At 41.0% G+C, this 27,199-nt stretch overlaps 1 protein-coding gene and 1 pseudogene across 1 annotated transcript; both read left to right on the top strand.

Moving 5' to 3' along the window:
• The first annotated feature begins 408 nt into the window (after nucleotides 1–408).
• LOC147026240 (uncharacterized) lies at nucleotides 409–1,841 on the top strand (annotated as a pseudogene).
• Nucleotides 1,842–3,770: 1,929 nt separating this feature from the next.
• LOC147026239 (uncharacterized) lies at nucleotides 3,771–12,083 on the top strand. Its single transcript, XM_085881458.1, has 5 exons — nucleotides 3,771–8,352; nucleotides 8,513–8,704; nucleotides 9,351–9,405; nucleotides 9,580–9,878; nucleotides 11,549–12,083. Exons 1-4 carry the CDS (start codon nucleotides 8,194–8,196, stop codon nucleotides 9,612–9,614), a joined length of 441 nt encoding a protein of 146 aa, XP_085737584.1. The 5' UTR covers nucleotides 3,771–8,193; the 3' UTR covers nucleotides 9,615–9,878; nucleotides 11,549–12,083.
• The last annotated feature ends 15,116 nt before the right edge of the window (nucleotides 12,084–27,199 follow it).

Here is a 27,199-nt window from a genome sequence, read left to right as displayed (position 1 = left end):
ACCGAAAATATTGAGAAAATGCGGTTCTGTATTGAGTTTACTGTGTGAGTGTGTCCTTCACATACGAATGATTAATTTCACTGTTTATTTATAGTTTATGGCTATGGTTATTAACATTCTTTTTTTGTTACAGGTGAGGCCATTGTAACTACCTTAACACTTTAGTGGTGGTGTTAAATTTCGTCAACTGACAGTGTTGTCTTTTTTTTGTTACAGGACGTGCAGACAACTGTGATTTTGATTAATGTTTTAGTGGTTGTATTGAATATCTGCTGGCATGCATACCTGCTTGTAGCTGTAGTTTATTGGTGGTGGATAATGGTATTTTTTTCAGGTAACACCTATTATGGATTAGTGCTCAAGTGGTGGTAGTGCACGCTTAGTTGTAGTTAACTGGTGGTGGTGGCTTCATCACTTTTTCATGCCCTGATAAACATATCATCTACATTTGGAAAAATATGTCTGCAAGTGTTAGCTCAGATGGTGGCCAAGAAAGACTTTTTCTTAACTGATTCTTACCATGCTGATTCTATCAAGGCTCAGGAGAGGTTACGCCGAGGATCTCAGCGTTATCTGACACAAGGGCCAGCAACAAGAAAACCAAGCGACTTCAAGCTATTCCTGGCAAATGAACACAATAAAACACAGCTCTGCGAACTACTACTCAAGGTGTGGAGCAGCAATGCAGCAGCATCTCGCATGGAGCAATGTGGAACAGCACTGGTGGTAGTGGATGGCAAGGCATACCAGTTACAATCATCTGATGGTGAGGGAAGTAATTGAATTCCATCTGTCAATTTATTCTAAACCCTTTCCCTACTGCTTAAAATCAGTTTGTATGATAAATTCCACATTATATCATTTCAGGTTACAGCACAAGAAATTCATGAGTTGACGTCAAATCAGGAGGAAACAGACACAAGGATTGTGCTGTACCTGAAGTATGCAGCCAAACTGGGTTACAAGTCAGCTGTAGTCAGGACACCAGACACCGATATATTTGTCATCCTCCTGTTTTATGTTAACACAACAGGTCTTACCATCTTTCTTGACATCGGAACTGGTAAACATCGTCAGATTGTCAACATAAGTCAAATGGCAGAATCCATGGGTGTGACAACTGTAAGATGGTCCTGGGCCGGTACGTGTTAACAGGGGAAGACGGAACAAGTTCCTTCAAGGGAAAGGGCAAGATCGGACCCCTCAAGAAGTTACAACATCATCCAATTTATCATGAATCTTTCAGGTATTTGTTTTATTATCTATGAAATCCCCTGACTATCACAGTTTCTTAAACTTTTGTGTGGCAATTCATATAATTGTACTCATGTCCTTTCAGAAAACTTGGGGATGAATGGTCTGTAAAGCCGGAAACGATTGATGATATCGAGGCATTCACATGTCTGATGTACGGCTACTCCAGACAGAAATCTATTGACACTGTACGTGGAATCATGTTGAGGAAGATGGTTGGGGAAGATGAGCAACTGACAACCAAATCTAAGATTGACCTCTCCCGGTTGCCACCTTGCCGAGACAACGTTATCCCACACATTGGTCGAGTGAACCATCGCCTTGCTATCTACAAGCGAGCAGATATTCCAATCTTCTGGTCTCTAAAGCCATATGATCCTGAAAAAGGTTGGGAAAGAAATGATGAGGGTGTTTTGGAGCCAGTGTGGTCTTGCGGCCCAGTACTTCCCCCTACCTTGATAGACTTAGTTGAGAAGGCTACGGAAGAGATGGAACAGTGTGATAATGACATTGAGGAAGAACAGTCCAGCCAACATAGTGACTATGAAGAACTTCTCAGTGATAACAAAGACGAGATTAAAATATGAACATTGAGACTTTTGGCAGTCGTAATAATGTTTCAACATTAATTAGTTGTGGGCCTGCGTATTATAGTAACTCGTTAACACACGATCTCTATATAATGCATATTCCCATATCAATTAGTAAGGAGTGGAAGTGAAAATACCAAGAGAATGACACACCGACTGTATTTCAGGACTCATTGGAACATGTAAAGACTTTTACCAGAACAAAAAGGCAGAGAAAACAAATATGTCTCAAACTGCAATTTCACAGGAAACTTATTAAAAAAATTCATTTTTTTCAATATTTTCGGTATTTTTGCGGAAAGGGTTAATGATGTTGTACTGAAGTTAAATAATTTGTTTTAGTTTTAAAAACTGCCTATACATGTACACTTTCCTTCAAGCAAAGTAGAATCCAAAAGATTCATCCATTTAGGTGCAGGGTGGATGACAAAGAGGATGGGCGTGAAATTTGACTTCGTGGCCCTTTAACGTGACCTTTTGACCCCTGATGACGTCATCGATGCCCCCAATTGAATAATTGACGGGTTCTTGTGATAATAGTGCAGGTCATACCCTTTCCAATGATACCTAATTTGTATCTGTAACTAATTTCTTTCTATGCGAAAAGGTCCTTTATATTACCCCTACCCCTTACTTTTGCGTCCCAAGAAATCCAAGATGGCGGACAAACAAACGGCTAAACGACCCACATGGGACATTTTTTGGAATGGAAACAAAGGAAATTCTGTTCCCACACACCTCAGGGATTGTAAAAATGCAGGTTAAAAAATGTATCATGGGGGTGCATGGGACCCCTATCTTCCTACTCGACTAATTTCTCTGGCTTCGGCCTAACGTCATTAACGCAACACCAGTCACCAAGCGCATCAACATGGTGTGCATCAAACTTTGTTGAGTTCTGTGCAACACTTCGACCATGCTCGTCGTCCACATATTTCCAACGGTATCCTGTTGTTACAGCTGCGTCATTCACCAGAACAAGGAACAAAATTGGTCCTAGTTTCGTCCCTTCTTGAACTTCGCACGAGAGGCAAAAGAGGTTCGATGTCTGTCCTTGTTAACGAAGCATTTGGGAACGATCGGAAAGGAAACTACACAATGTAGCTAGAATGGAAGCATCAACCCCAAGCTGAATGAGCTTTTTAATGACCTTGGGGTGTTTGACGAGGTCAAAGGCCTTAGTAAAGTTGACTGACAGTGCAACTATTTGCATAATGACCTCGTTGGTCACTATTTCAATGTATACCATCCAACATGTGGATTAAATAGTGGTTCATCGAGCTTTCTTTCATGTTTCCATACTGTGCAGGATCAATGTGAGGTTTGGAATCGACCATGGAGCAGTCAGCAAGAAATCTTTCAAACACCCTAGCTAAAACAAACCTCAAGGATTACCTGAAGTAGTGGTGAACACTGCTGTCTTGAAGCCTTGGAGGGAGTAATAGGAGTGAACAGACGAGGGAAGTTACTGACTTTCCACAGGTGAGAGAAAAGAAGAACAAATGAGTGGAGGTGAGCATTTCTTCTTCATTCTGCATAAATCAAAATCCAGGTAACAAGTAAGCTGCTGCTTTCACCAATGTTTTTCCATTTGTGACAAAAACTGAAATTGTGTTCAGTGATAATATTACACCAGGTGGTTGTGCTACTATAAATGAGAGATTTGCATTGAAAGAAACAATAGGTGTGTGTGTGTGTGTGTGTGTGTGTGTGTGTGTGTGTGTGTGTGTGTGTGTGTGTGTGTGTGTGTGTGTGTGTGTGTGTGTGTGTGTGTGTGTGTGTTATAACTCACCTGACATCATCCTCTTGCACCTTTCCCATTCTTTGTGTGCAAAACACACACAAACACACACACACACACACACACACACACACACACACACACACACACACACACACAACATATTCATTTTCTTGCCTATTCAATAGATTAGTCGCTTTCTTTCTTTCTTTATTACTATTATATTTTTACACACACATTCAGTAGATGTGATTGTCAACAAAATTCACAACAGCCTCCTGTTTCAAAATTCAAAAAACAAAAATTCACTTCAAGGATATACTTGAACTGCTTCATCTTTTTTGCCTTTCATTAGATGTTAAAATCATAACTGCATCCAATCCTTTAATGCATCACTGATGACTGGAACTTCAAACAGCAAATGTCATTTGTTTCCATTCCTGTTATCATGTATTCCATCAAGCAATGGCCATTCAACATTTTACATAGCCTGCCATTCTGAAGACTGACCTTGAAAAAAATTTCGATGGTATACTTCATAGCTAATCAATTTAAATCCCAATAAAACTGTCTTTTTTTGTCACTATGCTGAGACACCGAAATTCTTTCTCGCAGTCATCAACTCACTCTCATCCCTGACACTCTGACTCCTTGGCATCACCTTGGATGGAAAGTTTTCCATCTTTGGATGACGTTATTATCTTGGCTTTCTTTTTCAATCCATGATCTACATTACTCTCTTTGGCTTCGCCATTTGAAAAATAAATGCATTACAATGACTTCATGAAATATCATTGCCAACTTAGTGGTTTGTCCTTAAGATACATCCTACAACCACAATAACAAAAATTTAAATACAGATTCTTGTTGTAAAATCGTGTGTGTGTGTGTGTGTGTGTGTGTGTGTGTGTGTGTGTGTGTGTGTGTGTGTGTGTGTGTGTGTGTGTGTGTGTGTGTGTGTGTGTGTGTGTGTGTGTGTGTGTGTGTGTGTGTGTGTGTGTGTGCGCTTATGCATAAAGGACTGAATGAAGTGCTGAAGATTTTACAAGAACATGAATGTTTGTTTGTTTGTTTTTAACCCCGCACACACTAAGCGAAAATCACGGTTAAGCAATTGGTTCATGTCCGTCCGTCCATCCATCCATCTTAGCAGTTCATGATCGAAGAACAACCGATTTAAATTGGATGTTATATTTTGAACACGAATCAGAAAATGAATCAGAAGACAAGTTTGCAGTTGAACAGTACTTTGGCTCTGAATTCGTCCCAATCGCACATGCGCAGAGAGGAGTGAGATAATATTTTTACTCTGAGCTGTCTGGCTACCTGGAAATCAAACAAAATTTAAAATAATTCCAAACAGGAAACAGCTGTTTTTTTAAGGATGTCATAAAGGACACATACAACAGGCACAAATAGTTAACGTAACGTGCTATAATCGATACTGCGAAAATGGCAGTAAAACTCGGAATTAATTTATTTATACGAGACCTCATTAAACCTTTACCGAAATTGAATTATATACTTGAACACTGTAGAACACAAATCGCCTTCTTAATATTTTCAAGAACCGCCAGTTTTACAAGACTTGGACAACTTATATAGGGTGGTGTATTAAGGTGGTTGGTGTTTTAGACCGCTTATATAGTGCTAAATTTCTGGATTAAAATATATATATATATATATATATATATATATATATATATATATATATATATATATATCCATAAAATCATTTTTGTATTACAATTGAAGTATATACTTGAATACTGCAAGGGGTATGGTGTTCTATGAACTCTCTAGTTACCTTAACCACTGGAGGTTATGGTTTTCACCCATGTCTGTCTGTTTGTTTGTCTGTGAGCAGGATATCTAAAAACGTTGTAGACTGATTCGGACGAAACTTGGTGGACAGGTTTGGTATGTGACCAGGACGAATTGGTTCGATTTTGGTGAAGATCCAAATCCGGATCTGGATCTGAGAATTTTTTTAATTTTCTAAGTGATTCTTCCCCATTGAGAGATTGGGCCAAAAACGATACATAGCCTGATGTCGAATTATTACAACATTCAGTTGATGAGTGGGTTCGGTGACAAGGCCAAGCTAATTAGATTTTGGTTCATGTCCAGATCCAGAGCCGGCTATCAGTGGGATAGAAAATGTAACTTGCTCAGCCTGGCAGAGGTATGCACCCGATCGAGTGCCCTTCCAGTTATTCGCACTTGACAACTTGACATTCTTTGTGTGCAAAATTTCACTAACTTGACACTTGACTTTGTGTTTGAAACTAAGTAGGAATTCCCCATTTGCAGTGAATTATGGCTGACAGAGGGAGAGCACGAGCCTGGACTGTGTATGTAAAACAAACAAAAAAATGGTCAGCCTGGCGCAGGTATCCGCTGCACCGAGTGCTGCTCTAGTTTCCGATGTACCAGTGCAAAGCAAGCCTGTGCTGGCTTTCTCCATCATGCATCACGATGGCGATGTTGAAGGGGATAACCAGAAGCCAGAGATCATCCTTCATTCCAATGCGACCAACAGGAGTAAACAACCTCGACCATCTGGTTACATTGTACACTACCTTAAGGAAGGTCAATCGCTGGCCTGTTGTAATCTTTGGGAATACAATAGATATTGGTGCTGTCGCTGCTTTCAGCATCTGGATGGCAAATTTTCCACAATAGAAGGTCTTTGAGGGGAAGCAGTGAAGTCAAATCTTCCTCTTAGATTTGGCACACGAGCTGACGATTCCCCAGATCAAGTGCAAAACTTAAACACCGACCCTTCAAACTCCAATAAGATTGGCTATGAGTATTTTGGATGCACACACGGATCATCCCAACTGCAAAGGGACACCACAGTAAGAGAAAGATGTTCTAACCAGAGGAAGAGAAAGAGACGTCCTCGTATTGCTGACAAAACAATAAAGCTGGAGTGCACAGGCTTCTTGTAGCCTGTGTGTCCTTCACACACCGTAAAACAAGCCGTCTGTGAAGAATGCTCATAGGTTGGCCTTCAATGTAGTGTATATGGTTTTTGAAGTTGTTTTCTTGAATTTGCATACCTTTTCGACCTTCATTTACATTGTTGTGGTTATTTTTTATTTTGCCTTATTTTATTTTTTGTTTCTTTATTTCTTTTTTTCAATGAGTTGTTTATTTTCTCAATAAAACATCATCATGAACAATATGGGCCAAATTTACAAAAGGGTGCTTAAGAGTTAGATGCATGTAGAATCGCTAATCGTGTGATGATCACCCCTTCAATGTGAGTAGCCAATCGCTGAAGAGTGATTATTATCTAATGTATGATCAAAACCTAATCACAAGCGCTTAAATAACAATAACTTTTACATGTCGGTGAGGGCACATTTAAGAGAGTGTTTCAGACCTTGAAGCAAGCATAAGGCAAAAATGGTGTAGTTAAAGCTGCAGTTTAGTGGGGCAACTTAGCAAAACAATTGTGCATTTTGTGAGGAAAGCACCAAATTTGGCACACCAGTAGCCTATCATATTATGAACAGATTTGGATATTGGGCCATCTCAAAATTTTTGATGGCAGTGGAAAATGGCTGCCACAGCCATTAGCGGCTGAATTTGACATGGCCCAATATCCAAATCTGTTCATAATATGATAGACCACTGGTGTGCCAAATTTGGTGCTTTCCTCACAAAATGCACAATTGTTATGCTATATTTAGCTAAGTTGCCCCACTAGTTATACTTTCATTTACTTCCCAGAAGTTTAAGTTAACTTTATAATCATGAAAAGTTACACTATTGTCTTTTATGGTGCTGCAGTCATGATTGCTGTAACTGAAGTGACGACAGTTCTAATTAAACTAATCAATGTAGTCTGCAGAGAATTACTCCTTAATACTAGCATTAAAACTATAGTTGGTTACAGTTCTAATTACAGCAGTCTGCAGAGAAAAAATTCCTGAATACTCGAGTTAAAACTATAGTTGGTTGCAGTTCCAACTGGAAAGGTACTCGGTAGCGCGCACACCTCTGCCAGACTGATTTTTTTTACATTTTGTATCCCATTGAAGGGTCGGATCTGGAGTCGGACCTGAACAAAAATTTAATCGACTTGTTATTGATACTGAACCAACTCATCCACCAAGTTTCGTCCGAATCTGTCCATAACTTTTTGATATATCATGCTAATATCATTTTAGCCATATCACTCGATAGTGAAGAATCACTGAAATAATTCTCGGATTTAGATCTGAATTCGGATCTTCACCAGAATCAAATTAATTTTTCCTTGTTATATACCCAACCTGCTTACCAAGTTTTGTCTACATATGTGCACAATTTTTTGAGATATCCTGCTGTATGTCATTTTGCCCCATCACTGAATGGTGAAAAATATCTCAAAAAAGATCTCGGGGGGGGGGGGGGGCTAGCCAATACTCCGAGTGCGATCTGAAAAATTATTTTGTTCGTAGAACTTGGACAGATGCAATTTGCTTCATCTGTTTCCTGGGTGTGATCGAAGCTTGCTTGTTTTATGCTCATTTATTTTTTGCAAACACCATCACTCATTGGTCATGTGTGTCCTGTGTGTCACATGATTTTTCACAGGGACAGCTCCTGAAAAAGATGCTAAACGAGGAAGTGGTTCGTTTCGAAAATGATTGTCTGCAGCAAAATGCAACTGAGGAGGAGATCAAGCAGCACAATGTGGAGCTTGCTGCAATAAGCGGAACGGTTGAGTGGCTTAAAGAGGGCCAAGAGCGGGTCACTCGGTCACTCCAGCAGGTTAGTTCCTGATGATAATTTAAATCTGAATCAAATTGAACGTGTCCTTGTGTACCAGGTTGAGATGCTACATGGTAGCGGGTAAATAATATAGCCTGTTCGGTTCTGTGATATACTTTGTCTCCTATTTATTCACTCTATTCCCTTAATTCATTTTCAGGTCAAAGACATCAAGAGGCTGTACCAGATGCAGTCTTCACGTGTTGTAGAGCTCGAACGACGTTTGAAGGAGACTCTGCAGGCAGGCGAGGGTGAGGGTGAGGAGGGAGAGGGTGAGGGTGAGCTCTTCGAGAACCTATTGTTGAACCCCATCAGACCCGCAAGAAAACAGGACTGTACGACTTTTCATCAGGTGAATATTGTTACAATGTCGGGGGCTCATCAATATTCTGAGCGATCTGAACAAATTATGAGGTTATTTCTCTGAAATAAGCTCAGAGTGGGTCTCGGTGTCCGTCCGTTAACGTTTGACTAAAATATCTTTCACTCACAAACTACCCAACTGGCATGGACCAAATTTGGTACGATGCATCAGGACAGCAAGGTCTCATGAGATTGTGCTCCCTATTTGGATGCAGCTGCTAAAAAGGGGGTGAAAGGAGGTTTTGCTCCAAATATTGGTATTTCATTCAAAAATCTTCTTCTCAGAAACCAAAAACCGGATCCAGACCAAACTGCCCATGCGGCATCGTGACCAAGCCCTAAATTAGGTTGTGCACCCCATGATGGTACCACTTCAGGAAGGGGGGGGGACATGTCCCTTCCCCCTAATCCCTCATTTTCACTCTGCCTGTTAGGGAAATAACCGTCAGTCCCCACAAGACTATTTTTTTGTGCGTAGAACTTGAACAAGTGGAATTTCTTCATCTGGTTGCTCGATGTGATCACAGAACACTTGTTTTATGCTCCTTTATTTTTATAAACATGATTTCTCGGTCTGTTTGCCTCATTGTGATTTGATCATTGTGAAAAGGTATTTTGAATCATTGTCACGACAGTACAACATTCTCGAGGAAGGTCTATTGGACATCTGTCACCGTGCCAAGATCCCAGGTCAGCGACAGCCATCTTTGCTCACAGAGTTTCACCTCAACATGATCAATCTGTTGAATCACAGTAAAAACTTCACACAATTTAATATAGGGTACAGTCCGGGTCTCAGACACAAGGGAAAGTAACAAATACTTGATGTACCGATGTGTTGCCGACTCGGCATGTGTTTTGCAGGTGAAGTACCTGAAGAGAAATGGGCATTTCAATGATGGGAAACGCACTCATCTTTGGATGGAGCGTGAGAGGACAACGCCACCTCTCATGAAGAGTAAGAGGATACTGAAGAAGGAGGAGAGTTTCAGAGTACAACGGCCCAAAAGTTGTTTGAAGCAGCAGGGCGTGGAGCCCCAAAAGAGCACAAGACTCTCCCCAACACACGAAACCATGAAGAGACGCTCTTGAAAATTGTGCTCCTGCAGCAGCAGAGATTCGCCTGGGCAAAGAGGAATAATTTTAAATGATCTGAGAATACGGTAAGTTACGTATCCCTGCAATCACTGAACGGAGCGAGTATCCTGGTAAATCTCTTGACACAATGTTACAATGTACGCTTTATCTCACTGTAGTTGTTTCCATTCCGGCACGTTAGTTATCCATGATAGTTTGATTCAAAATCAGAATAAAACAAAACTTTCTTGTATCCTTAGAAATTATGGTTATGGTACTTGGAATGGGAGACATATTATGGTACATATTCGTTTCGACTTTTGGGGAAATTCTTTGTCTTCTCTGTTCCTTTAATTACCTTTTTTAAAGAATATACACTGACAACAAAAATCAGTGCCCACTCATACCATGAAAATAGTACAAAAGTGGTTGGGGAAGAATTGCACTACAGTGTCATCCACCGGACGAGGAACATGCCTTCCATGGCTTCAACGACACCATGTACTCACACTCTTCCCCACTGGTGTAGTTTTGAGGTTGCCGTTGGCTAATACTAGCTAATCCGCCTCATATCAAGGTTTCCACTACCCCTCTAGGCTGCCACAAACCAGTCCAATCCGGATGGGTGTTTTTGGATGGCTCTTGGCTCCCAAAAGGAGCTCATGCACCATTTTTACAGGTGTTTTTAGTCCTGGTACGGTGTCACAGTCACCCTCCCCACTAGTAAGCCGGTGAGGAGTGTCGATTTCGTCATCGACAACCCGACAGGTAGAATTTTCAGATGTATGATGACTGGACAACGAGGTGGTATGATGAAGAACAGAAACATTCCACAATCAATGAAAGTTAGAGTTGTTAAAACCTGCATCAGACCAGTATTGATGATGGAAGTGAAACATTGACAATGCTGTCATTGATGAAAACCAAGCGAAAGGTAATAGGTTCGAGTCTCCTCCTAATTGAAATTCATTTGTGGAAGGGCTCAGGCATGATCGAAGATGGAAAAAGAAAGGGAAGAACAGAGATGACAATGATATGATTGATGAATGGATTGTCTCTGAAAGAAAGAATGCTAAGTTCAGAAATCAGGAAGAGATTTGTTTGTTTTTTTTAATCAATATTTGTGAAGAATAACTTTCGAAGAGAAGACTTGGTTGGTATGTTCATATGCAACGAAGCTCAGAAGATGAAGCTGTATAGAGAGCAATAAAGTTCATGGTCGAAGGAAGAAAGGACATCCAAAAAAACACATGTATTGAAAATATCAAGAAAGAAATGGAATATTTGGATTTGTAGGACATTGATGCAGTGGATAGATCCACGTCGAGGAATGCCATCATTCAAACAATCCCCTGGAAAAAGGGGAAAATTGTCACAAAACGTTTGTTGTTGCTGTTAGCAGTAGTTATGCATCTGAAAATTAATTGAAGGAATAGAGAGATTAAGGAGGAAACAAAGTGTATCGCCTCAATGAATGATGTTGACAGCCATTGTGAAAATATAAGGGCTTTTGGATAAGTCATTTGGGGAAATGGCACATCACTCCCTGGAAAAGACAATTGGACATCTGGATCCATACCTGTATTATTTTCTTTTTGAAATTTTTGCTCCAACTCTGTCAACCCCTGCAATAATAATAGAAACCTGACAAAAAAATGTTTCAACATTAAAATGATGACAGGGAAAACGAAATACGGTATTTAATGTTGATGACTTCATGTGCTGACATCTTGCCTGCTCCGAACATCTCTTCCAGGTGGAGCAGCTGAAAAAAATGTCCTGCAGTGGAAGGAGAGACAATGAAATCAGGTGAAGCTGGAGGATGAGAGGACGATATATTTAATATGGTAATATATTTGATGTGATCATATTGGTAGTTGTACTTATTTTCTGTTTATAAATTAATAAACTTCATGGAGATTGTTACTCATCGATATGCTCGAGTTAATTGCACCATCTTTAAATGGTGAAGAATCACTGGGAAAAAAAAGAAGAAAAAAACGTATTCAGATCTGGATCTTCACCAAAATGGAATCAGTTGGTCCTTGTTACACACCATAAGCAAAATGGCGTCATAAACGATATATGGCATCATATCTCAAAGCGTTATGTATGGATTCTGACACAACTAAGTGGTTGAGGTATGTGCACCACTGAGTCCCGTTCTAGTTTGTCATGGATTCCCAGTTGCTAATATCGATATTGCAGGAATTTAATGTTAATTTTGGCCAAAAAAATACAACATCAGTCGGGGACATGTATTGCAAAGCAATTCTCGCTCTTGTTTTCATGATGTTTCTTAAGAAAGTTTTATGAAAACGTTTGAGCTTTCTTAAGTGGCAGCGATATGTTGTATGGGTTTCGTAAGTACTGTATAGGGAAGCACTGTTCATATAATTGTTTTGGACAGAATCAGTTTCGTGGGGAGGCTGATTCCTCTCTTGTTCCAAAGTCGATTTTGCAGCTTTCCAAATAATTTCACCTTTTCAAGTCCTATATTGTATTTCATCATCAATTTGAACATCCTTTGGTAGAGTACTTTCGAGGAAGGTTAATTTATTCATGACACGTGAGGCTTCATATCCAACACAAACTTACATTCAAGACAATAATATATGAAACTAGAGAGTATATAGAACACTTTACCCCACACAGTGTTTAAGTATAAAATTTAATTGAAATAAAATAATGATATTAATGGTATTAAAAAAAATCCCCAAGTTTACTGCCATTGAACCAATTGCTTTTACATCACCTGATTTAACATGTTCCATTAGTTATTTGTGCCTGTAGTTTGTGTCCTTTATGATGTCCTTAAAAACAGCAAGTTTCCTGTTTGGAATGATTTTTAATTCTGTCTGACTGCAAGACAGGCAGACAGAGTGAAAATATTATCTCACTCCTCTCTGCGCACGTGTGATCAGGACAAATTCAAAGTACTGAAAAACTACATGTTCGTTTCCAATTCGTGTTCAAAATATAACATTGAATTGAAATTAAGTTGTTCCTCATTCATAAACTGATGTTTGTGGATGGGCGGACAGACAGACAGACAACCGATTGATTAACCTTGCTTTTCGCTTCACATGTACAGGGTAACAATTTACAATAATTTATTTCTAATACACGAATTAGTAAATACTAAACTGAAGGCAACAAAGCTATAGGTCCCGAGGACATCCTTACTACAATGCTTCAGCCATGCACTCGAGAGCCAGCTGTACCTCCAGCCAAACCATTCCAGTACAGTTACACCACAGACACCTATCTGCTCAATGATGTAGGAAACATCCCATTTGGGTCAAATATAATGGAAACAGGATGTATCAGTTTTGGCCAGTTATCTCCTGATTCTCCCAATCATCGGAAAAGTCGTGGAAAGACTTCATCAAGAGTGCCTTCCAGCAACACCTGAAAACAACTCAACTCAATTAGGGTTCTGCCAGAATTACTTAACAACGTACTTAATCCTACATGGCCACATGAGCTGCATCAAAGAAGTGAGAGTAGCTGCCCTAAAATCGAGGCAGTTTTAAATCGAGTCCAACACAAACGAGACCAGGTAGAGATAAGGTCAACGGTGTTCAAAGACAAGGTCATATGTGTTCAATCATCATAACCCCAGTAGCTTCTCTGGACAGAGTCATTTGCCTGACCATATTTTCAGTTGCATTATTATTATTATTATATTAATATACCATTTATAATACAATCAGACAACATTTATACAAAAACACCTGTATTTTGTACCCCCCTTCATCATGTTGTTACTTGCCTTGACTTTATTTGAAAAGCGCATGAGCATATGTCCAATATATATTTGTCCAGGGTGTATTCCCGGGTACTCTGCTTCTATTTCCTCAACATTATCCTATTTCCGATTTCCTCTCCTCATTTCAAAAAATCGGAACAAGCAAACAAACAAATAAACCAATGTCACCCGCAGGGTGACCCGTATCTTGCCAAAAGGTGACCACGTGTGACTTCTTTAAAGTCACACTGAGGTGAACAGAGCTGCTATCCACCAGGAGCGACTCCTTGAGGAATATCTGCCTACGAGAGATTCCGATGAGAATCGTTCTACAGAGTAACCATGAAAAATATGCTTTTGCCTCATAACGTCACCAAATGACGTCATAATGTCTCAAGCTTGACATATCTAGAAAGCACTCATCGAGGTGTTCAATTTGAGGTACTACACGATATGGTTCCTAAAACTTGAAAATTTGACCTTGGGGTCAAATATGTTTGACCTGAGGCGCGAACCATGAAGGTCAAGGCCAATCGCCACCAAAAATTAATCAGCTGAGCGCCAGATCATGAACTATATTCCCATGAAGTTTGAAGACGATCCAATCAAAATTACTCAAAAAATAAGGGTTTCGTCGACTCCCCTGATTTGCGACAAAGTGACCTTGACCTTTGACCTTGACCTTCAAAATTTTGTGCACTGAAAGGGACCTCTATAGGCCTCTGATATTCGAAGTTACAAAAATTTTCAATGATAACTGTGCTCTGCAGAATTTTTTATACGTGATTACAGACAAAAAAAAAAAAAACATACAAGCTGACTAACATATCTTGCAAAACTTCGTTTTGGCAAGATAACAAAAGAAGAAGAAGAAGTCATGCAGAGCACGAAACTTGCAAAATCCATAAAACAAATTTGACTTCAAAAATAATTGGTGGTTGACTTCAATGACCTCTTCAAATTACAAGTCAATCGGATGAAAATTGACAATTTTAGAAATTCGGCCTAAGTTGTCCTTTTGGCCAATGTTAATCTCAAAAGTAATTGGTGGTTGAATTCAGTGACCTGAGATGAAAATCCCCTTCAAATTTCATGTCAATCGGATGAAAATTGAGGATTTTAGAAATCTCACCTGTTGTTGACCTTTGGCCTGTGTTGACCTTTTGGTCTATGTTTACCGAAAAAACAATACTTAGCTAGTTGGATTCAGTGACCTGAAAGATAAATCCTCTTCAGATTTCAATTCAATTGGATTAAAATTGAGGATTTCAGAAATCTCACTGAAGTTGTTGACATTTGGCCTATGTTGACCTTTAGGTCTATGTTGACCTCAAAAATAATTGGTGGTTGAATTCAGTGACCGGATATGCAAATACTCTTCAAATTTCAAGTCGATCAGATGAAAATTGAGGATTTTAGAAATACCACGTTAGTTGACCTTTTGTCGATGTTGATCTCAAAAATAATTAGCTGGTTGAATTCAGTGACCTGAAATATAAATTATCTTCAAATTTCAATTCAAGCAGATGAAAATTGAGGATTTTAGAAATCTCACCGGAGCTGCTGACCGTTGGCCTATGTTGACTTTTTGACGTTTTTGACCTCAAAAATAATTAGCTGGTTTAATTCAGTGACCTGAAATATATATATATATATATATATATATATATATATATATATATATATATATATATATATATATATATATATATATATATATATATATATATCCTCTTCAAATTTCAAGTCAATCGGATCAAAGTTGAGGATTTTATAAATCTCACCTAACTTGTTGACCTTTGGCCTTTGTTGACCTTTTGACCTCAAGAACAATAGTCTTCTTCCTTATGCCAAACTGTACCATGTGGTGAAGGTTCGTGACAATCGGTTGAAAATTGTGACCTGTGGGCAACAAACAGACAGACAGACAAGCTGGTAGGTGGCGATGGGTCGCCGAGCATGGAAACTATAAGATATAGAGCAAAATGGATGTCATATAGCGGATAGGAAATCACCTTAAGATTATGCATATCAAATCTCATCGAGTTCCATCTTCTGATAACTACTCGGTATACATTTGAATGAAAAGTAACGAAAATGCGGTTTGAAATTGGAAATCCCAAAAGTTCGAGGGGGTGCTGTGGGTGAACAAAGATCTAAATCGAAAATCTAGCTCGATTGTTTGGACACAATGTATTCCAGACGATTCGTGTGAATTTTCTTAACCATCCGACCATAACCCTAGGAGGAGTAACATTTGGCGCAAAGGCACCTCCAGCTCTCGCATATTATCGATTTTCGCACTAATTGACCTTTGAACCCTGACCTAAGCGAAATCGGTCAATATGTCCTGAGGCAAAGTTGTAGTACTCATTGAGTAACATGAACCTGCAAAGTTTCATTCGTATCGATGCACTCACCTGGTCGCTAGGGGGCCTTCAATTTTCGCCAATTTTCGCGCATACCCTAATTGTAGGGGGCGCTGCAGGTAAAGTATTCCATATATCACAAAAACCGGAATATATTTGATAGAGCATCATCTGTAATTCGTGCCAAATTTCTAACCCAACGTGGGATATTGGCTTTCGGAATTGATTTCGCATGAACGGTACCGATTTGGAAGGTATTTCGGTTGTTGCTAGGGAACCAAAGCGTTCCTAGCAACCATCACAATTTCCAAAGCACGAGATCATGAGATGTACCTACCACCAGAGTTTGGTCAAAATTGGCCCACGTTTACTACCAATTATGCTGATGACAAACATCCAAACAAACATCAAAACAAACATCCAAACAAACAGACAGAATTGCTAACAATAAGGGTCACCGATTTCTGCGATCCAGCATAGACAGAATAACAAAATAGACTTAAATACGTGAAAAATCTTCGATTTTACAGTAACAAACACCCAAATGCAATACCCTCTACGAATTATTCGGCGAGGGTAATAAATATGCACCCACATCTCTCACCTGAGAATGGAGGGAATAGCCAAACGGCTCTCACCGATTCAACTAAACCCAGGTGGCAAGGATTCTATAACCAATTAACCCATCCCACGCTCCCCGAGCCGAAACTGCATGCATTAAGCAATTTCATAGCTGTATACACACACACACACACACACACACACACACACACACACACACACACACACACACACACACACACACACACACACACACACACACACACACACACACACACACACACACACACACACACACACACACACACACACACACACCTCTTCTTCTTCTTTCGGCTGCTCCCGTTAGGGGTCGCCACAGCGGATCATCCATTATGATCTGCATACTGATTTGGCACATGTTTTACGCCGGATGCCCTTCCTGACGCAACCCTGGTCGCCTCTTATGACACAGGGATATGGTACACCTATTTTAACCGGGGATTACATATATATATATATATATATATATATATATATATATATATATATATATATATATATATATATATATATATATATATATATATATATATATATATATATATATATATATATATATATATATATATATATATATATATGCCTGGTGTTGGCACAGTGGTTGGGGCAGCGGCTTGGGATCCAAAAGGTCCTGAGTTCAAGCCCCGTTGGGCCACTGAATTAATACACCAGGGGGTTGACTCAGCCTGTTATCCTTCTGAGGTCGGTGAAATGAGTACCAGTATACTGGGCCGGTGTATACCCTGGTTAAAATAGGTGTACCATATCCCTGTGTCGTAAGAGGTGACCAAGGTTGCGTCAGGAAGGGCATCCGGCGTAAAACATGTGCCAATCACGATGTGGATCATACGGATGATCCACTGTGGCGACCCCTAAAGGGAGCAGCCGAAAGAAGAAGATATATATATATATATATATATATATATATATATATATATATATATATATATATATACATACACATGCAAGGGATGGGGATGGAGGGTTGGGAGCAGTGGGTTGATGCCACAGCATGGACGTTCAGCATGGATGCCACAGATCCCTAGAGTTTTACTCCCCATTTCAGCCGGTTCACCGCAGTCTGTGTTTCCACAAACGAAGGTGGATCACAGTTGATTGGAGGGTCAGCAATTGGGATTGTAACACCCCTGACATCCAACTCAACAGCTGGGGGATCAGCCTGGTACAACCGCTCAAAGTAACCAGCCCAGCAGGCCTTCACATCGGACTCCTCTGTCAAGAGCCCTCCACAATCTGCTCTAACTGCAGTACACCGAGGGATGGGCTTGGAGGAAAGCAATGCGTGAATTCCCCATAAGCAAAACGAGCATCAATTCTCCATAGGTGATGCTCTACCCACTCACAGATTCCTCGCACATAGGCGTCCTTGTCCATCCTTAGCACATGTACAATTTTATGCCTCATATCAGCTCTCTGAACAGCTTAGCTCTGCCATTCAGCCTGCCCCTGCGATTCTGGTCAATAGTATCCATTGTTCCTTGAGAGACAAAATTATTCTTCACCCTTCGGTGAGTTCCAAGACATCCACCAGCAACATCAAAGACGGTGGTCTTGAAGGCACTTCACAATTCTCCAGGGTCTTCCACCCAAAGCACCCAGACCTCCCAAATCTCCACTCAACCTGTTCACAAACCCCTCACCTACCCTCTCATCCTTGAGCTTGCCAACATCCAGCCTTGGCTAGGATGGTACCATTCTCCTGGATTTAAGCTGAAACTTCAGAGTTGCTGCAACAAGCCTGTGGTCAGTATTGAGGAACTGAGCATCTGGAGACCCTGCAGTTCTGGATCATCCTCCAGTGACCATCAACAAGCACATGGTCAATCTCCTGTGCAACACCACCATCCTTGGAATACCAAGTCCAACGATGAGCCTTTGGGCACTGAAACCATGAACCAGCCACCCTAAGTCCATGACTTCTTTCAAAGTCAAGGAACTTAGAGCTATTCTGGTTCACTGTTCCAGAACCATGGGTACGAACACGTCTCATAACCATCCCTATAAGTTCCAAGTCGAGAAGAGTATCTCGCCTGGGGCACTGATCAACCACAGACTTAAGCGTGGCATAGAATGTGTCTATCACAGTGAGATCACTCGCCTTCGTCAGAACATACACAGAGACCAGGGAAATGACACCCAAGGAGTGACGAATCATTAGTCTCATAATACGTTCGTTGACTGGTATTACTGGTCAGGATTGAAAGACATTCAACCTTGGCAAGTCTCGGTTCTTTCAACATGTTTTTTATCTAAAAATAAAAAGGGCGAAAAATCCATCCATTCGGACAAAGCGAAGCACATAAACAGCACTTCAGAACGTAGACAAAAGTGCGTGGTAATATAAAGTTTGTCAAACTAATACACATCCAGAGGAAGGCCAGACTTTATCAAGACTCGTGTCAGACAACGTTGGTGGACTATTTGAGTAACATATTTTATTAATAATAGGTTGACAAAGGTTTGCCTAGCACTGTGGGAAGCAAAGTATCATCGACATTTTGAGTGTTAACCCTTCATTCGAGCCAGAGAGGGTAGACCAAAATGCATGGTCCTAAAATAAAGGTGCACCTGTCCCAAACACCAAAATGCTTGGTCATAAATAACCACTTGCTGGGTCTCTTGAGAAACGCCTTTTTATATGACGGGTTGTTTTCTTTTTTATTTATTTATCCCAAAACAGGAGAATGGAAAGTACAGTGGTAATTGAACCAGACTCAGTGGTGTGAGGTTATACACTTATCCAAACAAGGTATTGTAGTTTTGTATTTTTAATTAATTTTCTGAAATTTGTCGAATTTCTTTTTCACTTGGAAGTTGTGGGTTACGGTGTGTAAATAAAGGTGGAAAAAGTCTGATTTAATGCAATTTAATTCCAGGCTGTAAGGAAACAAAAGGTAAAAAAAATATAAAAAATAATTGAAAGAGGGTGCGGACTATCTACAGGCATTGTGTATGATTTGCGAATGAAAACAAACTTATTGAAAAAACACATTTTATCAGAGTCATGGTGTAAATTATGAATTATTATAAGTTCTTATGCAGCCTGTGGCAGATGATTGTGCCGCTGATGCAGTGCCCCCTGTATTAATAACCTGATACACTCATGCTGTCAACCCACCTGGTGTTATTCAACAGCACAGCAGCGAGGGGCTTGAACTCAAAACCCTATATATATATATATATATATATATATATATATATATATATATATATATATATATATATATATATATATATATATATATATATATATATATATATATATATATATATATATGATATACATATCTTAAGCCAGTCACCTTAACCGTGAAGCCAACACAAGGCATATAAATTATAGATGAGTGTCTGCTATGATTGTCCGTTGGCATGTTCACAGTATGCTTTCCTTCAGCACATTTTGGACCATCCATGAGCCTCGCAGTGCACTCTCGTGCAACTTACACAATGGAATGGAGCAAAGCATTATTCATACGAATACATATTGGACTGGGATTCATTAATGAATTTGGCCTGCTCGTGGCATCAAACTAAAGTTTGGCAGGACTGCTGATTCAGCATCACTGCACAGTACAGCAGGAATGAGGAATTTGGTCAGGCTACAGGCACACAACGTCCACACTTTGCTAAACACACTAGAATTTATAATGTCCACCAATAACCAAGCCAGCATGTCCAATCCTATCAACGGCGCACTTTGAGATACAATGCCTGCGAAGCACCGGGGTGGCAGGTTATAGATAGTCGAGCCAATAATCAACGCAGAATAGAGAACACAACGTCAGGTGCGCTGACTCTAGTTGCCACATCCTGTGAAAATTGGGAATCATTTTCAAATGATTGTTCAACAATACAAAGTACAACACAACTCCGCAAAACATCTTCAACGAAACAAGATCGCTTTGTTCTGATGGCAGGCACATCACCGGATCTGAGTTCCATTATAGACACATGGTGTGAGCTTGGGTGGAATATCACAGCACTACTGAACAGGCCATTGTTTTCCTCCAGGAAGGGCTGAACACAGACCCCAAGGTCAAATCCAAAAGCTGATTTGTTCGATTGGACCATGATGTGAGGGATCTCAAGGTGGGCATGTGAGACACCGGATTGCATTCTAAACCTGCAAAATACTGAACGGACAAACAAAGCAATATATAACAATTGTCCTCATTCTTTCTCGTTGTCAATTGATTAAGAACTGATGACTTTTCTTTTGAATTAAAGCACTATATATCCAATTAGCTCCATTAATATTCTTGGTAAATTCTTGAATGTGCAAAACAATCAGCGTATGAATACCGCAGTCTTATCTCATATGGTGCGATGCTCCGCTTTAGCGAACATACAAGCTTTGTGCTTTAATTATTTATGGTCGAAAAATTTACTTCAACCTATTTTGCTACAGTGATTGTATGAAAATTTAATTAAACACCTCTTGGCTTTTAAGGTGGCAATGTGACAACACCTTCATATTCAACGGTTTTGAAAGGTTTTCAATGTAGGTTGCTTGGGCAAGGATGTACAGTATGTGTAAGGACATAAAAATAATAATTTCTATAATACTGGAGATTCAAACTAAATTACATGATCCCAACTGCCTGCCTTCTCCTTGGGTCATATTGTATTGCGTAAAGTTACCTGCAGCATCTTTATTCTGTGCACGTCCTCGTTTTCTCTGTTGGTGGAGTTGTGTTCATAATAACCTTAAAATGGCCTTTATTATGAGCTCTGACATCAGGATATGATGTTGTATCGGTAGCATATTTCCCTTTGAGCTGTCTAGTCTGGGTTTGATTTCAAACCAGACCATAAACTGTCGGATTGGTGTTTCACAGACAGAATATTGCATCACAAAGTGTGCCGGTCGCCGGGCGTACTTTAAACAGGGTGTCCTGTCTGCTAGCATTAGCTGGGGCATGCGAAAGATCCCATGATGTCTTTTGACAGAGTCGGCGAATTATAATCTCCGGCACCTTGAATAAACTCCAAAAATTCCTGTCTTGACCTATAGGGGGCACTTGACTACAGTGGGCTGCATTCCCAAGCAATGCTGCTTCCAACGTTCACACACGGGTCAAGAGAGAAGACACTTCGACAAGACAAACTTGAGAGAAGTTGATGACGTGCCATCGCAAATCCCTACGCTTCCCACCTAAAGCAAAGTTGAAAGATGGCAAAAGGTTCCACCAGGAATGACCAACTATCAAATTTTGAATTAAATTATTTTTTCCTGTTTTGACCCCTGTGGCCATAAATCCCCACCCCTTGGGGCATGGACCTGGGGGTCAAATACAAAAAAAATCGTTATGTATTTCAAGCGTTCCCCAATCTTGATTGCATATTCAAAGTTTCATTCAAAAATGTGTTCGTAATTTCATTTTTTGGTATTTGACCTTTTGACCCCACCCAGGGGGTGGGGCTACAATGATACTGTTCTTGCACATTCTTGCCATGTGGTTTTCATAACTACCAAGTTTGGTGAATTCCTGCACAACCGTTTAGGAGGAGATAGCGTGACGGACAGACAGACGAAGCCGATTACAATATCTCCCTGTTTTTTTTTTCTCAAAAAAGTGTGGAGATAATGACGCTGGTGCAAATCGGTGCCAGCTAAGGTGCGCAGAGTCCAACAAGAGGACAGACTTTTGTGTCCTGCTTGCTTTCAGGCAAACCCTCACTCAGTGCACCAACACTCTTGGACGATTCTGCACTTCTTTGGATAATAATAGTAATAATAATAATAATAATAATAATAACAAGTCTGAAGACGACAATGGTTCACGAGCGGTATTTGACGATGTAGATTGTTTCAGAAGTCAAGGATGAGATAATGTGATAATTTTTGACCAAGTTATAATTAATTATAGTGGCCTTCAATTAACAGCTGCAAAATGTTGAAAACCCGGTTTCGTTCAACAACTTTTAAATTTTGACCTTTGCATAACCTTTGAAGGTCACAAAACAATGTTGTGGACATTAAAATAAGGAAACAGGATACGTGCTATAGCTTATTGGAGATAGTTCGTCGAAGAAGGTCGAAAACCCGGTTCGATTCCGACAACTTTGAAAATTTGACCTTTGTGGCCTTTAAAGGTCAAAGGTCAAGGATTATGACATTTGGTGCAAAACTTCCTCTGGAACATTCCAGGAACAATATGACGTCATATACGCTATATGGCATTTTGCACTCGGATTATCCATACTTTGATGAAATCAGCATAAAAACAAACTTGAAGGGGGCGTCACGGGCAAGGTGTTCGAGATAGAGCAAAATGGTTTCAAGACTTTTATTTAGGTGGGGAATGACCTCAAGATTATGCATAAAAAATATTGTCATCCGAGCTCTCAAAGTTTGGGCGGTCGTATGATTTTTGTCAAAATTCGCAATTTCCTAAGTTTTTGACCTTGTGACCTTGACCTTGGGATGAAAATGAAAATTCGGACAACAACAAGTTTTAGATAATTCATTTTGCTATTCAAATACCGAAGAACCCATTCCATTTAGTCAATTCCTTAGGAGAAGATAGATTTTTAATCCGACTACCCCCTAAAAATGGCTATTTTTTGGGCGTGGCTCCGCCCACAATGGGTGTAGCACGCCCTCATCCAGGAAAACACAACGAGACATTGATATCGAACACATAACCAAGTTTCCATAATATAACATAACCAAGAACACATAACCATAACTTTTTAACAGAATCCTTTCTCCCAAAGGACATTCCTGACTCCTTGGTGTCTCTCCGGTGATTGTCTCCTCCGATTTGCTCGGCCTGAACCACGCCCCAATGGCAGAGTTGCACTTTACATCAAGAACTCAATTTCTCACTGCCCATGTACTGATCTTTTACCTCCCAACCCCAGGAGTACCTCTGGCTGTGACTTCCCCTCTGCTCCCACCTCTTGCTCATGTGTGTGTTGGACCATCCTCCTATCAGTGCCTTACCTTGCCCTCCCTTTTGACCAATGTTGATCTAGTCTGGTTGGCCTAATCAACATCTAATCTAATCAACATCTAATCAACATCTGGCCAATGTTGATCTTTCCCTTGCCCTCCCCTGCCCTCCCCTCATGCTGCCTTCCCTTGCCATCCTCTCACGCTGCTTTCCCTTTCTGCAACCCTCCTCGCTTCCTCCTCTCCTTCCCCTGAACCTACCCTCGCTCATCTCTCCTTCTGCTCTCCCTCCCCTCCTTCTTACTCCCCACTCCTTAATATTCCTCTCAGTGAAGCGACAGGTTGTATTTGCTCGTAATAAATCTAAGCTTTATATATTTGATGAAGTGGTTTGTGGTTGCATTCTGCAAGCAGTTATGTACCTCAAGTCAGCAAAGAATTAGTGATTAGAATGAGCTCTTTCTTTAAACGTTTACAGCATGAGTAATTTTAATGTAAATTCGGCAAAAGTTATAAAACAAGAAACGGAAGAGACTCGTGTGAGCGTTTCCAGGCAACCGGTTCCGGTGTAAACGCCATGGTCTTGGGTCAGGTGATCCACCATGAGCAGAGCGAGTCTGCACTGGCCAAGTTTTATTCTTGGATATATTCTTTTACAGACATTTTCTGACTGCTTTGTGATTTTTCCTTGGATATTGGTTTTTAGTTGTGTAAGTGTAAAAATTTTGGGTTTCTATCCCACCGAGAAAGCACAAAATATTTATATCAGTGAGTGGTTGGAAATAACTTTATAATATACCAGCGGGGTATACTTAGTAAGCAATAATGAACCATGCTTCCCTATTGTCTTGGGCGGCTCACCTTCATTTGATTTTTTTCAATTATTTATTTTGTTTTACGGATGCTTTCTGACAGTTCTGTGATTTTTTTTTCTGGTGTATTGGCTTCGATGTCTGTTGGCATACAAAATTACTGTGCTTCCCAATTCTCAGGTCACTCACCTGCATATATATATATATATATATATATATATATATATATATATATATATATATATATATATATATATATGCATATATATATATATATGCATATATATATATATATATATGCATATATATATATATGCATATATATATATATATATATATATATATATATATATATATATGCATATATATATATATATTTATATATATATTTATATATATATATATATATATATATATATATATATATATATATATATGTATATATTGTTGCGGATTCGCGCCCGCCGGCGTGCGGACGGCCACATAACTCGAATCGCGGCACGTCGCCCACCGGACGGACAATCCAGTCATGACCCTCTCGGACTAACGCCGGGAACTAGTCACGGGTGGACCTTTCGGTCTCACCACGATCGTGCCAATCGGCCCCCGCGTGGGATAGGGTTGCTCGCCAAATTCGACCTACCTAAGTACCCACACGGAGGGTAGACCGGGCGATCGCACCTCGCCGCAGGTCGACTTCGGACATGGGCCACTTTAAGCGACCCGTTCCGTACTATCGGGATAACCGAGCGGTGTTATTCGTCGGCCTCGACGGTTCGATTAATTATCGGGCGTTTAACCCACGACCAACCCTTTACGTGAAGCAAGATGGAGATTCAATGAAAGAAAAGACGAAGCGAAGCGGGAAAACAGTTCAACATGAAGCACATTTATTTCGCGATGAACGGAAAGCACACATATACAATTCCACCAAAAGCACATGTAAAAGAAGAAGACAATGCAATATTACACAAAAAGCAAATGCAACAATGCAGATCTAACCGACTACCGGGCACACGGCAACACTTATACAATTTTACTTCACAGACGGCGCCGACAACACATATTCCCAAAACAAAAGAAAAAGAACCACCCTCAAGGATGAGGCGGGCCTGGGGCCGAGACCGGGTCGGGCCTACCCGTCTGATGATGAGACGCGAAGTGGCGGTGGTGCCTCAACTCCGCGGGCCTCGCGGACAGTGTCTGGTAGGGGGTGGGAAAGGGGCCCCCTTTGTCGCACTATCTCAGCGCGGGGGGAACAGGAGGGGGTTGCTGATGCTCGGGGGAAGGAGGATATCACCCTGTCTCGGGTCCCGCGGCGAGCGTCTCCTCCTCGACCTCGGTCGCGTTGCGGGCCTCTCCCTCTGCAGCTCCCGGCACCGACGCGAGCACCCCCTCGTCCGCCTTCGCCGCCGTCACCTCTCCACAGCTCCGTCTACTCGCCCTCTCCGTCTCCTCTCTTGGCTCGTCCCAACTCTTCACTCTTGACTTCTCCCACTTCTTTCCAGCTCCACCGACGACTCTCTTGAACTCCGCACAACTACTTTACTGATGAACGCAGCCGTTTATATAAGCCCCGTGGCTTCGCTCTTTCACCCTTGACCCTTTGCCTCCGACCCTTCACCTCGAACTGGCTCCCCATTGGACCGAGGAAAAGTGGGCGTGAATGCTTTTTGATCCATGAATTTGCATATCGCGACCTCACTCCAACGCCCTGGAGGCGGGGCCAAATCGCCCACGCTCTCCGATTGGATGGAACAAAAGTGGGCGTGAGTCGTTTTTGATCCGTTTTCTGCGGAAAGTCCGTGATGTTTTTGAATACGCTGCTCGGTGCGCGCCCTGCACGAGTCCAGTATCGGTGCCCACGAGTGGCGCGAGATGGTGTGGATGCGATGGTGGCGAGTTGTGACGGTAAAGGTCGTGGCGGTTGTGGTGAAGCGGCGTTGTGGTTGGTGGTTGTTGTTGTGAAGCGGCGTTGTGGTTGGTGGTCGTTGTTGTGAAGCGGCGTTGTGGTTGGTGGTTGTTGTTGTGAAGCGGTGTTGTGGTTGGTGGTTGTTGTGTGATGGCTGTTGAGACGTGGTTGGTGGTGGTAATAATGGCGGCTGGTCCAAAATAAAGATAGTAAAAGAAAAACGGCTATCCTGAAGAGTCGCAGCCCGCATGAATGACATTTATTCCCTCTAGACAACGGGTTTGGGCCAAACTACACATATACTTACCGAGATATCTCACCTAAGGGACCTGAATGGTGGTTTGTGAATTTCGTTAACCACAACACTACCCCCTCCCCTTTTTACAGACTCGTCCCGAGTCGTCAAATTTTCGTGTGCCATCATGTGTAGTTCTCCCCTAGTACATTTTACCTACGGATCCCTGAGTGCGACATTCATGGTATTCGTGTCCCCATAATAAATAACCTGAGGGCTGAGTAACTACCTAAACAAACTCACTCACACGGACGACTTAAATAAAATTGCCGGCGCTAAGACAAACATGCCGGGGGCGCACTCATATTTACAGTACATCTTACCTTAACTTACAAATTTTACACTAAACCATGGCCCAGGATCAATGAACTCTGCAAAAAGAAAGCAGTTAGCAGGGAGCCAGGCTGCTCGCATGCAGTCTCTGACTCAAACAATGCAGGTGACAGGGAACGTGGCCGGCTGCTCACACGCAGTCCAAGGCCTTCCTTTTTGAACTGAACGCAGTGAACCACAACGGTGCATGGGCTGCACAAACGTAGTCTCCGTGCCAGCTCAAGTGGCACACGCAATGAACACAACGAATGGATGGATGAATGGTTTGAACTGAACGCAGTGAACCACAACGGTGCATGGGCTGCACAAATGCAGTATCCGTGCCAGCTCAAGTGGCACACGCAATGAACACAACGAATGGATGGATGAATACAAACACGGTGCACGGGCCGCCACTACAGGCCCGTGTTGTA

The sequence above is a fragment of the Eptatretus burgeri genome, chromosome 5 (assembly GCF_056783735.1).
Source record: "Eptatretus burgeri isolate ZD-2024b chromosome 5, Ebu_testis_v1, whole genome shotgun sequence".
Classification (NCBI taxonomy): Eukaryota; Metazoa; Chordata; class Myxini; order Myxiniformes; family Myxinidae; genus Eptatretus; species Eptatretus burgeri.
Note: the sequence above shows the minus strand (reverse complement) of the source record. Positions and strands in the feature narration are given on the sequence as shown.

What these genes read in the sequence shown, in the direction of transcription:
- LOC147026239 (XM_085881458.1), top strand. Translation starts at nt 8,194, where the DNA reads ATGCTAAACGAGGAAGTGGTTCGTTTCGAAAATGATTGTCTGCAGCAA. An exon ending in TCACTCGGTCACTCCAGCAG is followed by an intron (nt 8,353 to 8,512) that starts GTTAGTTCCTGA and finishes ATTCATTTTCAG; the next exon opens with GTCAAAGACATCAAGAGGCT. An exon ending in ACTGTACGACTTTTCATCAG is followed by an intron (nt 8,705 to 9,350) that starts GTGAATATTGTT and finishes TTGTCACGACAG; the next exon opens with TACAACATTCTCGAGGAAGG.